This window comes from Metopolophium dirhodum, chromosome 5, assembly GCF_019925205.1.
Source record: "Metopolophium dirhodum isolate CAU chromosome 5, ASM1992520v1, whole genome shotgun sequence".
NCBI lineage: Eukaryota > Metazoa > Arthropoda > Insecta > Hemiptera > Aphididae > Metopolophium > Metopolophium dirhodum.
In genome coordinates, this window is record NC_083564.1 from 1830546 (window position 1) to 1846077 (window position 15532).

At 28.3% G+C, this 15532-nt stretch overlaps 1 protein-coding gene across 1 annotated transcript in view; it reads right to left on the reverse strand.

The window, feature by feature from the left end:
• The window catches only part of LOC132944613 (glycine receptor subunit alpha-2-like), a 226522-nt gene that overhangs the window by 65174 nt on the left and 145816 nt on the right, over positions 1-15532 (reverse strand). Inside the window, exon 3 of the mRNA XM_061014057.1 lies at positions 7445-7512. Coding sequence (XP_060870040.1) covers positions 7445-7512 — 68 coding nt within the window. The remainder of the gene's footprint in view (positions 1-7444; positions 7513-15532) is intronic.

Consider the following 15532-nt stretch of genomic DNA (forward strand, 5'->3'; position numbering starts at 1 on the left):
TTTAGAGGACTTGATACCCGTCTGACGTTTGTTGCCTTCACCTAAAGCCATAGTATAGTCCATTTTACGTGCATAATAATCCATTTTAACCTCATCATTTTAATATTAGAGTGAATTGATTGATTATAAAATTTAAAATTAAGTGTTTTATACTGCTCATAATCTGAATACAAATGAAAATATCAAAACAAACCAAAATGGCAACACGGGACCCTCTAGATAATATTTTTAACTTTAAACTTAATTATATTTAGGTAAATTCACTCTAGTATTAAAATTAATACATATGAATTATTCTGAACGTAAAATGTGCGTTTATAAAATGGAGGCAACACATGCGGCTATAATATCTTCTTTTAATATAATATTTTGAAAGGTACGAGTCACTTTTAATAAATATTATTCGTATAAAGGTATAATAAAAAGGTATTAATACAAGATGAACATACTAATCAAAATGAACAAAACTAAGTGTGATTTTAAGTCGTAGGGTTATTTAACGATTATAACTTAAAAAGAGCCCCTAAAAACCACGTAAATGTTTAAAATAAAATATAATTAACAAAATATGCAACATGAGCAAACAAATATATTTATTATAATACAACATATTTGTAGGAATGATATTATGATAATAAGAAACAACTCATTCCTAAAATAGTTGTGAATGAAACACGAATATAATATTTTGTACTACGTAAATAATATATACAATCTAATGGCATAAATATATGCACAAATGACTTCATTTCATACACATTGTGTCTTTTAAAATGTATGTTCTGACAGAATTAGACCAAAAATGACCGATTGGATTTTATCGCATAAACACATATATATCTAATCATGAATGAAATAAAATGTAATATTATCTTTGAGTAATTTGTATTCGGATTTTTTTTTTATAGTTTTTACTTTAATAATATACTCCAACGAGAAATGAAAAAATTGTCTGGCGTAAATGAAAGTACATATTTATTTTAATATATACTGAGAGTGGATTGTGTAAAGGGTAGGGGAGGTTAGGTAAATTAGATTGGTCAGGGCTGGAAAGTGCCGAGTATAAATGTGTGTCATTTTGTAGAAAGCTTCAGATGGAATTAATTTATTCTTTACCACGCGATGTTATCGTTCATTGTATAGTGCACGTTTTACAATGTTTAAGAAACAAGATTATAGATTATACCATCAATTACCGACCAACTCGTAACAACAACAGAAACATCACAAAACTCATATTTTTATATATTTAATATAATATTTACATAGATACTTTTAACCCTTTAAGAATACTAATTGTAATTTAACTGAATTCTATACTGAAATTGTGATCGAGCTCAGCGATTGGTTGGAATATACAGCGCACCAAGTCAATGGTAATTTAAATTTTCACACCTAATAATGTTTTGTTTTAATTGAAAGTAAGTATATTGTTTTCATTTTTGATTAAGTTAAAATTATATAATATATGATACGATGAAAACTATTATTTTTTTTATCATTATCGTAATTGATAATTTATTATAATATGCCTATACGGTTTACTGTTGAGTACATATAATATGTCCAAATATTTTTGCCTCTATAAAAATTATAATTTGTTTGAAATATATAATTATAATTGTATTAGATTATATAAAATATATATATATATTAAGTCAATTGAATACACTGTGTAATGTACACAAATAATGAATAACAATGTAGCAGAGAGTAGGTATGCAGGTAACCTACGCAACGTAAAAACCCGTTGCCATTTTTGCTATCACATTTATTTTGTATAAGCCCACTTAGGAATACAAATATATTAAGGAAGCTATGTTAGGTTGTACTGTTAATGACAAGGGATAAAAGGTAAATTATTATGGTTGAATTATAAAACCTATGTTTTTAAATGGTATTCAGACGGACGAATAAGAGATGAATCCACCATTTGGAAACTATCGTCGTAAAGCTGTTTGGCATCCTGGCAGGTGTAGATTAAGTAAATGGTAATCACAAGGCCCTACCCTTTTGAACCCCGAGCACGTACGGTTTGTATAGTCTCGTCATGATTTTCAGAGAAGCAAAAAACTGAAGGGGTATGCACGAGTGTGCCTGTGCGTGAGTGAAGAGAAAAACGCAATTCCATCTGATCATTAGACGTCGTTTGTTTGTGATGACTGTTTACCAATACGATTAACGAAATAGTCATGTATTTTAAGAGCGAGATGTATTGTCAAATAGGGAGAATGGGCGTTGACGAGAATTATGTATATAAAAGCCACATGACCCACATGCTTAAAAGTGTAGCGATCCGAGCTAGGGTATTCAACAACAAATACGTGTCCGGCTGATGGACGTATCCATCCATTATCGTTTATCAGCATTACTAGATTGTCGGTAATGACTTCAATCGTAATTCGACGGTGGTACACCTGAATTAGACTTGTAGGATAGGTTTCAGCTAGTGTAGGTATTCGTTAAGTGAACTTGATTTAATAATGAACGATTCCTACATTTATTGGTTAATTACCTTTAAGTAGTTAACCAATGAAATTGATATTGAGTCTCGTACTTATAGCACACTAGACTATAATATATTATGCATTTATTTATGGTTGGGTACGAATTATTCATTAAACTGTAGTGAAAAATAAGAAAATTATAATCGAAGAATATTTTAAAAATAAATATTAATGTATACTGCAATGTTGTAACATTAAAAAACAATACGACTAACTATTATGATTGAATTAGGGTAAACATAATAATAATACAATATTTCTAAAAAACTTTAATTATGATTTATTAATTATTATATTATTAATGTCTAATTATAGTATTATACTATGAATTATTATAATATTATGGGATACAGAGTAGTCTTTGAATATAAGAGTGGATACCTACCAACCATTTAATAATATTTGTATATAGTAACAAACATGTTCTTCAAAGAAAATACAAATTAATAAAATAGACCCTATCATATTCAGATTATTTTATTTGAAGCAATAATTATTGTCATCGAAAGAAAACATCTCATGCATATTGTGTATATATCTTTGAAGAAAGGATGAAAGCGTAATAGATTAAATAGGTGACGAATGGTCCAAATCATGGACAAGTCAAGTACATGGATTTTGGGGCTTAATTAATGAAAAATAAGAAGCTATGCGATGCGCACTGCGCAGTGAAGATGAAAATGGTTATATCCGGGGTGTTGTGCATTTTTACAATAAGAGGATATATTTTTATGGACGTTTTCAGTAAATCCGTAGACGATCAAAGTATTTTAAAGAGCACTTTAATGACATGGAAATTACTCTTAGTTCAACATTTTTTTTCATGGTTAAACTGCGCTTAGTTATAAAATGTTTTCGTTTCATCAGTACTCATTGATACATATATATTATATAGAGATAAACGTAATGACTATAACAATTATTATAGCAAACCATTTTAAAGGATATTTTAGTCATTGTTTTTGTGAATGAGATAGAGCCATTAACCATTAAATGGTAGATACGGTTAAAGCTAAAATGTTCACATTAATGTTTTATTTCTTACATGATCTATAAAATAATTTTTTTACAATAAGTATGAGTGCTAGATTGGGTGCTGGGTGGGTGAGTGAAAAGACTTTCTTCCGTTGAAGGCATATCAGAATGTGAATATTTTAACTCAACACCTTAATAATTATGCATATTGAATACTTGAAATAATTGTATAATAGATGTAGGGGCCCAGTAAGTTTTATAAATTTCAAGCATACAACTCTGTTGTTAGATATCTATAGCTTACTTAGATTATGAGGTTAACAATTTGTAAGTCTAATAAGCGCGTAATATACAAATATTACAAATGTCCTTTACAAACATAATCGATGAGTTTATCTTGTATATTGAACCTAATCAGTGGCGGATCCAGGGGTTAATTTTGGGAAGGGCATGGGGGGGGGGGGAAAGTACTAACATTTTCAAAATTGGATACAAAATTGACTAACACAGGGTAAAACAAAGAAAAACTACGGTGATTGAGGGGGGAATTCCCCCTTTGCCCTCTCCCTGGATCCGCCACTGGTGGATTTAGGAATTGTATAGTGGATGCTATGTGTTGTTAATAAAGCTCCTTAGGTACTTATCATGAACTACTTCGGGGTAAAAACAAATTAAACTTATTTTTTAATAGTAGTCTACAATCAATACGTTTAGCTCTACAATTTTCAGTATCGTGCTAACTTTCATTGGCACACCAGGGCAATAATATTTGGTGCCCCTATTAAACATACATATTTAAACATTTACTGCCCTTTAAAATATTACAAATTTTTGCCGCCCTAGAGCATGTGCCCCATTTCCCATCCCCTTGGCACGGCTCTGACAACTTCTACGTGATGCATGGTAACTAAGTAATTAGGTACTTATTTATAATAAAAAAAAAAAGTTCAATATTTAGAAAACGGTGAGTGCTTCAGCTACCAAGCCATTTCCTAAATCCACCACTGTACTTAATCAATTTATACTTGAATATATTTTTAAGTACAAACGATATAATATATACCTACCTCATTCGATGATTTTTAACGTATTAGGTATGTTATTCGCAACTATTATAATTACTTTACATTACAGTGCCAAAATATTATCTATATGTCTGTAATATACTAGTATTCTGTTTAATTTTAATCTCTTTTGAACAACGTCCAAGACAAACTTAAAAAACATTATTGTATTAAATAATTTTTGTATGAATCATTTAGGTAATTAAAATTTCACTAGCTTTCACATTTTTACTGTTATATAGTCCATGGAATTTATTTACAATTTTGTCATACGAATTTGTTTGACACTTTGTGTGACCTATTTTGTATTTACTTAAACGTATATTTAAGGTAGATATTGTTTTATTTTAATCTACGCATCTAAATATGTAACCATGTCATATGCATTACAATACAAACCTAATTTACTGAATAAAATATATCAAATTATTATGTTTCACACTTGCACGTTGATAATAATATCATACTTGGAAAACAATAGCTAAATAAAATATTAGTCATAATCCTATTCATTTAGACTTCAAATAAGTTTCAAAGCGCTTATTAAATAAAATATAATTGGTTATATTATTCCAAGAAAACTGTCAACTATATAGTAGATAAGTTGTAACTTTTAATTATTTTTTCTGTTAATTCCTGTTAAATTTTAATAATTTATTATACATAATAGCTCATATAATTATAATAAGAGGAAAGTTATTTATTATTGAAAAGCCATCGTATAATTGTTTACATAAAATAATTTTAAATTGTATAGTATTGCCCTTGTTTTGATACATAAATTATTTGTCTTTTATAAGTTTTAAAAAACAATTTCAAACTGTGTATGCTATAATTTCATAATATAATTTTAAAATAAAATAGAAAACGATGCAAAATGTTATATTATTTAAGCACAACTTGTTGATAACACTAACATTTAAGATAATGTTAATACATGTAGCTGTAATGGCCTAGTTATTGAAAATAAAATATATGTTTTATTAAAACACATTATAGGTACTTAATTAATAAATAATACATTAAAGTTTGTATGGACACACAACTATTAGGAAAAGTTTTTTAAAAGTTTATAAAAATAAAATAAATACAGCTAATTTAAGGAACATTTTTGATTTATACGTGATTAAATAATAAGTGGCGTAACTAAATATGTATATTTAAATACAAATTGTACTTCTCATAACATAATATTAAAAAAATAATTTTGAAAAAATAAATAGATTTGTAGCGGTGTGTAAATAATCATTTTCATAGGTAATATAAATTATAATATAATTATTACACATGATATGATTTTAAGACGTTTATAATATTCGACAGATATTATATTAATATACCTATTAACCTATACAATATCATAATATAATCTTAATATGTAGGTACCTATTCAATTTACTGAATGCAGCAGTAAACCCTATTGTTGGTTTCATCAGTTTATATTAATAATTCCTCACTATGCTTGTAAACTATAACGTTATGAGAAGTATGACAATGATCCAAGGTCTACGTGTATAGTTAATATTCTATTAGATAAGACATAGTTGGATCAGTGGTGTAATTATTAATTTACTAACTTTAAAATGTATCAACTTATTAATTAGTAGTTATAGGTATGTAGTAGGTACTTCGTTATACATAATAATATATTAACATGTTATGTTTGATAAAAATTAAAAGTAGAGGCTGTTGAAAACGAACCATTTTTAAGATGTCAGATTTAGGAAATATTCTATATCCATCGTGACTGTGTATGTATAGTGACTGTGAGTGTATAGTGACTGATCATTAGTGTACGTGAGTTTCCCGAAGCTTTATGTAATTAAAAATAAACTACGGTTAAGATTATAGGAAATCCTACACTTACATACGCGCAGTCCCACGTCACATATTTTGCGATCAACATTTTTCAACTCCCATGTGCCACGAAAGTCCCAAAAAGCGGAAAAAAAATTCAACCAGTACTAAAAGCCCTATTTTAATGTTGAAAACATATTTGAATTCCATAATCTCTTTTCTAGGTCATATAGGAAATGAATTTTTGATTTTTTGTATCGTTTAATTAGTATAGTGAGGGATGAAGTGGCCGAGCGGACTACGGCGTCGGTTCTAATGCGCATCGTCGCCGATTCGAATCCCGGCCAACAGGCGGCATCGCTCTCTGGGCAGGAAACTGTTTAGACCGCGAGACCACCATCCCCCAACCGTGCATGGCAGAAACCTACGGGTGTCCAATTAGAAATTTTGCCAAATAGGCGTCCGAACTAGGCCTTAAGGCTAGCGACATACGCAAAGGAAAAATTAGTATAGTACCAAATTCATTTTTTTTTTCAAAATTGTCTTTTATTTTAGTATTACTAAAAAAGAAAATATCACTTCCTACAAAACACAGACAAAAGCGAAGAAATTCTAATATTCTTTCCAAATAAAAATTGGACTTCTGGATGTATATATTTTTCTGCTTATTCGTCTAAATGCACCAAAAACCGACAAGCTTTCAATAGTCTTAATATAGTATTGTTTTCTTGTTAGTAATTTGTAATAATATTCGACTAAAAAATGAAATGTTTTGTTTACAACACTTATTGATATAAATATATAATTATATATTAATATTCTTATATTAATGAATACATAAACCTATGGTTTACAATAATGTTAATGCATTGTTAAACGTGCATTACACGTATAGGACATATAGGTACTATAGTTGTTAACATAAAAATATATTCCAAACAGAGTGGATACACTTTATGAACAAAGGGGTTAGGGTTCATAGGGGTCACCTAACCTCCCTAAATAAAAATGGCACTGATATACAATATATTAATAAACTTGATGATATTGTATATATATAATCACATAGGTATATACATTATGAGATCCATGAGTACTTACCATGGTAACCGGGCTAATGGATCCAAAACTTCTAATGTACAACTCGCAATGAACAGTGGTAGCATTATCTATAAAAAAAATATACGTATAAATATTATATAAGTAATATAATTAATAATAATAAATATTTATTCTCAAAAGGGTACCTATAGCTTAAGAAGAATAAGCCCAAAACGATAATTTTTATAGACATTTTGTTTTTTTATGACCTGATCACAAGATAAATGCATTTCTGAAATGTAGGTAAGGATAGACTTACTCCTTTAAAAATTATTTCATCGTAAATCAACCAAAACAGTAGTCAACCTCGTTCATACCATATTTCATCGACGTTCAAGTAAATTCATGGCGCATGTTAATATTGTTTTTTTTCTACATTAATAATTTTAAATTATCACAAAAAACCATCTCACTAATGCTTTAAATTTAAGCATAGACAATGAAACGGCAGAAATATTAAGTATGGATCATACATCCGAGAATAGAGCAGAAAAAAATCACTTAAAATAATTTAATTTAGAAAAATTACATATTCACCCTTAATAATACATATATTTTTTTCTATAATATGGTTGAATTTCTAGTATAATAATAATTGTTTATAATTCATGTAAATGAAAAAGGATATTATTTACTATTGCCTACCTATTAGCGGAATTATTTGTTATATATATACCTATAATATTATATGAGTCTCATAAATTACCTTGACAAATATAATATAGAATAATTTTACTGTATTCTAATAAAATATTTTTAAATAGTACCAATTTATCAAAAACTTTAATCCACACTCTCATATTACAAAAAAAAATTTCTATTGTTAAAAGTTGTCATGTACATTACATCATAAATGCAAAAACTTAAAAACAAATACTGGATTTAACGCGTTACACGAATCATTCCTTAGATATACCTATTGTCATTTCTACTAGGGCTCAAATGTGGTCGTTTGTTTTTAATAAATTCTATTTCGTGATGGTATCATAAGTTAATGAAACAAAATTATTTGCATGTATTACTATTATTTTTAAATTTTAATGTATAATTATGCAAAATTAAAAAGCGATTTGTACCTCAGATCACACTAAACAAATCCTGGTCGATGTTATTTTAGAAATTGTGGTATTAAAGTTCATAAAGTTCAAAACATAAATATTTAATGGGTATTTAAGTCTACAATCTTATATTTGTGTTGGTTGGAGTAATACAATTAAAAAATACAATAATAAGTTTATTATAAATTATAATTTTACTATACTTTAGACATCGTTAAACAGCAGAAATTACATAAAAAATATATTATTAGAAAGTATAAGATTTACGCAGCTATATATAGTTCAAATTTGTAATTTAATTTATTTCAACAACTAAATTACGTGCATCTTTATAAGTTTAGATGTTGATAATAATATTAATAATAATAATAATATTAAACCTTAAGGTTTTAGGACTTAGGATATTAATTAATTTATAGTTTTTAGACTTAAAGTTCAAAATAATTACATTGTTTTAAATAATAAATTAATTTTAAATAAACATAATATTATATTATAAATTATCTATTAAAGTTTTTTTTTCTACCTATCGACGAAAATCTAAAATTATAGAATGATACCTAACAGTATTGACTAGTACGAAAAGTTAACCACAAAAGAGCTGTAAATAAATAAAAATAAACTAAGCATACAATTATGGTTTCCATTACACGAAATGGATAAAATGTATGTCCATTACAGGAATCTAAAAACGTCTAACACGTTATGATCAAAGTTCATGAAATGGGTATCCATTTCATGAATAGTTCGATTATGTGGACGTGACAAATATACCTAAGTCCAAATAGTGGGTAGTGATGGTGCCAAAATGTCTAATAAAGAAGTGGCCAATTGTCCATAAGGTAGGTAGGTTAAGGGACCTATGAGTCAGTTATGTACTGCGAATATTTATTTTCGTTGATGCGTTTGAACTTTATCCACCTCCTAACCAATTTATAATAATATAATATAATGCATCACATGCATGTGGTTTATTTATAACAATCAAACGTCATAATATATTACTCTTGTAGAAGTTTTCAAATCATAATTAATATAGTATTCTGTGTCTTATGTAGGTACCAAGTACCCTACGCGTTATGGTTACAATACACGATATTTTTTAACCTAAGTATAAAGTTATCGGGATGGGTTGACCACGAAATACGTGAAGATATTTTGTCTAGACTACCTCTGCATATATTTCTCCACAATTTACTAACATTTTTGAGATCTGTATTTTCAGTATTGGTGCCTATATTAATAAACTAACACTGATGATTTCTTCACTTTTTAGTTTTTTCTGTGTTACCTATCAATACTGTTACAGGTTTAACGAAATTACTTTATATAGATGTGAGTAAATTGAACAACGAATACGCATTAGGTACGTGTATATATTTACATCTCTAAGTTCCCTGAATGGTAATAATTTATGTGGATAATTTAGCTACAGTTCATTCAAAAAAATCTAATATAATAATGATTATTATACTACTATTATAGACTGTAGATTATATTATGAAATCGATTTTTTGTTTTTAATATTTAATACCCAAGAAATGCGTTCAACCTGGAAATAGCGAATATATTTTCGTACTTAAAGCAGCCTCGCAAAATGCTAGCATAACAATAATATACGTATTCAATAACAATTTTTCAGTAATACTGATTGCAGCGAGGGAAATCAAAATCTTCATTCGACATTTAGGTCAAATAATGTATAAGCACCTGCACATTCAGAACTTCATGCATTGAAATGCAAGACTCGATAGCAGCCATTGAAATAATTTATGAGATACATTCATAATGCACGTATCAGAATTTATCGAACAAATAAAAGACAGATAATGTAGGAAATTTAGTTTATCGGTAATTGAGCTAATACGGTATCACTGCACGAAGTTAAGTAAAGTAAAACCCATCTAAAGGCATGCGATATATGATATTGTATATTGAATATACGGTGGGTTTTCGGGAGGAGAGGGGTATTATATCGGGTTGTAAATTAAAAGAGTGCATTATGAGTGAATGAAAAAAAAATTATACTTACACAGCTATAATATAAGCATTCGTGTCGGAATGACAAATAAGAGTATATAATCAACGAGGAGTTAGTAGACGTCAGAGAATTTGAGTTAACGGACTTGTTATAAAATATTATACAAGTCAATAACAGTATAAACATTCAATTTTATACGACCTGCAATAATAAGCAGTATACGGTATAAATATTGTGTTTACTGAGATGATAACGCACACTACGTTCTTACAGCATTGCCAATTATAATAATACATGAAACAATATTATAGTAGGTATGTTAAAATACGTCGTGGCTTCACTGTTTGAGTAATCGTTAAAATCCAAACGTTTGGATGTTGTTTGTTTTTGTCGAATTTAATATAATAATATCAAAAGATCGGATAAGTATTATATATAATATAATATATTATATACTACTAATTACTATATGTCGACGTGTAAGTACCTGTACGCAATGTTAAACGTGACAATGCGCGTTTAATAATCCATACAAACAATATTTTGCACGCCACAAACGACAGAATAGTACCACAAACCACGTAGTAGGTACATAATAGTTAACGGCTGCAGCGAATCAAAATAATATCGTCAGCCGACGCGTTGTTTACTCGAACAAGACGACTCGAAGTAAATTGTCGACGCAAGCAATATTTATTCAGATATCAACTACAAATAGTAAGTTATAGTTATTAATTTATCATTAAAAATCTCCTCTGTTCGTGGTTACTTTTTAAATCAGCCAATTAAAGTATTAGGTTCGCTATATTATGTTTATGGTCTTATGAATATAGGTTTGGTATATATTTGTAAGTCTTGCATCAATACTTTAAAACTATTGTTGAGACAACATTTTATTTTATTAATATTATTATAAGCGTTCTAACAACAATGAGACTTACTTCAATATTGACGTCTCCGAACGACGGTGATGTACTATTATAACATTATGTAAGCCATCGACGGCGTATACCTAGACTATACAAATAAGTATAACTGGAAGAGGTCGACAATAAAAATCGTCCAAAAGTTATTACTATTTTATTTTCATGGCTATTAGTTACGAGGCAGCTGCAGTAAATAAAATATATCGTGTACTTACCGAGGGCAACACAATTCTAAATATGCGGCACTGATAACATATTCGGCTGGGGACCAATAATTCATTTCGGGCCTATCGCCGCGCAGACAGATATTCTAATCGTCTAATGGCCGGTATCCACAGCACCGCGCAATATGTGCACATTATAATATATTATTATTTTATAGTGCACATTCCTATCGGGAGAATTTCGTTAAATTTACCCAACCATCTCTATACAATAATAATTATAGTCGCACAGTCCCATGCTCTTCTTCTATGGATGGTAAACATAATGAATAATATTTTAATAATATAAAATTGTACGTTCATACGATATAATCATAGACTGTATAGCGTCCCATTTGGGACACGTATGTTCTGTAAAATATATTACAATAATATTTATTTTTTTATTTTTATTGAGCTTAAGCCCGGTCTTTATGGCCATTAACTGTTTTTTGGTTTGTAGGGGGGGAGGAACGGTTTACAACAATATTAATATATTCCGTGAACAATAAACCAACTTTTCGACCGATTGACTGTATCGAGGGATTGCGGAATGTCATAGAAATCACGACGACCGTCGGAAATTCTTATTAATAGGTAGCCAAAACTTAGGTGTGTGCATTCCTCCTCAATAATCTAGCAAGTGAAGAATTAGAGATGGTATTTGATGGCGCAAAAGTGCAACATAGATTCAAGTCTAAGTACCAGGAAATTGTTTTAGACTTATCTTTACTCACTTACCTTTAGAGAACTGAATGTTACAGATAAGCTTGCATAACTATAGAGAACGTAGGTACACATAAAGCCATAAAGGTATAAGTTATAACCTTGTAATTTTTCGTCTGTATATTTTTATAATTTCAAAACTTAATGGAGTATGGGAAATGAAATGCGTTGTAATTAGATTGCTATGACGAAAAATCTTTGATATATTCTTTTTGACAGCAAACCAAACTAAAAGATTATTAGATTATTATTAAGATGGGTGATGAAACTTTGTCAAGTGGATTATTTTTAGTAATACGATTACACTTTTGAAAACTGATTTGGATTTATTATTATGTCTACTTGAAATCGATAAGGCTACTTTTTCAAATTTCGTTCCCCAACTCCTGTGATTTTAGCTTGAATATTTAAAATGTATGGAATTCATTGGGGATGAAACATGTCTAGAGTATTGTAATATTATTTTATTGAACAATTCTTCAATTTCAGTAGATTTACTCTCAAATTAATCAGAATTATTATTCTTCTTAACTCGAGAATAAATCTCCTGAATGTGAAGAATAATAAATTGTTCAATCAAGTGATTCGAGTAGTCTCAGAGGTTATTTGGAATTTAGGGCTGGAAATTAATTGGTCGATACGGATCATTGTTATTAGTCAGTTCTGTAGACGAAGAGCTACGATATGGGTGCAGTGTTTCTCTAGGCTCAAGACTGTTGTGAAATAAGACGTATAATGTCGTATATTTGTTGTGAATGATCTATTATATTAATTTATGTATATTTTATTTGGTATAAGAGATTCGCATTAGACGAAATTGATAGTTTGTCAATGTTTTCAGTTGTTTTAATTCATTAGTGGTCAAATAACACTAAATTGTTCCTGTTTCCGTTATATATAATTGTGTTTATTTTGATTTATGTATTATAAGTACTAGAGTGTTGTAAAAAAATATAGGCATTTTATAGATATATTCTTTATTCAAAACTCATTGATATTAAATTTTTACTTTGGAATTAGTATTATTTCCATACGTGTATATTGTATATAAATAAATACCAATCGTGGTCTATACGAAATATCTGCAATAAGTTGTAATTTGGTTTGAAGAACGTATACGCAAATATTTATTAAAAGTATATACTTGTATTCATACAATTAATGAAAATGGAAAAACACCCAACAATAATTATACTTATTGGTATTTAAATGTCATGAATGTCTAACTATGTATACCTAGGCATACATAAACATAATATGGATACATATATTACAATCGAACGTGTCCTGACTGACTCGCTGACCAACGTAGAGCCTAAATAATGTTGGCTTGAGGCTTGCAATTTTCATGATACCTTCGTGCCGCCATGTAAGTATGCACTAAAAAAGCATCATCCAAAATTCACATATTATAAAGTGGTGCTGGATTAATGCTTCTACAACTGTGTTCATTAGCTTTTAGGGTTGGAAGGTACAGTTGTAAACACGAACATGTGTGGCAAGGTTTTTGCGCATTTCGAACTCGGATGGTCCCCCATATGTTATATCGATATGTTTTTTTTTAAATATTCACGATTTTATTTTTGGTTTTATTACAATGTTGGTACTATGAGATGTACCTACAAAACTACAAATAAAATAAATATGAATATAATACTTGAATAATATGTATATACAGCACAAATTCGTTTTAGTTGCATAGGTAAATTTGGTTATGTCTATGTTTACTTTTAATTTGGTTTTGTTTAAATACCATCATTATTATGATGTTATTTATATTATTCCCTACATACAAATATAAATTAAGTATGGTGCTCGTATTATATACATCATAAGTATAGGTACTTAACTGAGAGAAGTAAACAATTTAATGTATTATTACGAAATAAATCTCAGATATTCAAATTTGATTATTCAAATTTTCATGAAAATAATTAACTTTTAAATTAGAAATCGTGTTTTTTAAAGCTAAATAAAAACGATTAGGGTCAAAAGATTTATTTGAGAGATTACGTTTAGTTACCTAACCAACAACTATTGCAATAAATTAGAAAATTGTTTTAAAATAAAAATTTCAAAAATAAGTGATATACAATCATACTATTACTAGATATGACACTGTTGTTAGGTACTTTTACTGTTTTTAAATTTATTATTCTATTTTATTTTTCGAATTATTATTATATGTTTCGAAATAATAAGACGTATACCAATTTATGGTTTTAATATTTTTCATATTAAGAGGACGCTAGACAGACATTTGTTGTCTCCGTCTTACAAGTGCGCAACATAGCAAATTTTACGCTCAGTAAATCACGTTTTGCTCCGTAAATTTTAAAATTAGAGTGAATTGACATCTTGTAAAATTTAAAGGTAAGACTATTATCTAGGGAATTTTATAAGCGTCTTGCTATATTTAAATTTTAAAGTGAGTGATCAGTATTTTAAGATGTACAAACAATTTTCAGTTTTAAAATAATCATAATTCGCTTTAAAATAAAATATAATAAAAAGCCTATGAGATGTCCTAAATCTTACCTTTAACTTTTATCAGAAGTCTATTCACTCTAATTTTTAAATTAACGGAGCTAAACGTGATCTGTGTGTAAAATTTGGTATGTTACGTACTTGTAAGACGGAGACAACAAATGTCCGTGTAGCGTCGTCTTTATAAAATACATATTAAGAAAGAATATATTATACTGTGAATAGGTTATTAATATAAATATATAACGACATTTGGTCGATAGTAAGTTACTTTTGAGTAAATATTATACTTACATACAATATATCATAATAATATGTATATTAAACATTGATAAAATTAAATCAACGGTCTAACTATTAATATTATACAAACCATGAGGTTGATAATGATACTATTATATAATAGTTATTGTTTTTAAAAGGATGTTTTACTTTTTTTTTGAATTTGTAGAATATAACCGTGGCTTAGAATATATTTTTATTTTTTAAATAGGTAGAGTGTTATGGTATTTTCAATTTATTATTGATATAGGTACTTTACATTTGTTGAATGAGTTTAATAAATCTGAATTTTCATTACTATTGTTAATAACTTAATTCATAAAAGATGTTTAATACATTATATTCATGTACATTATTAAGTAAATTAACATAAGTTATCAATCGTGTGCGGTGTTGAACAATGTTGTCGATTTAAAAATATGAGT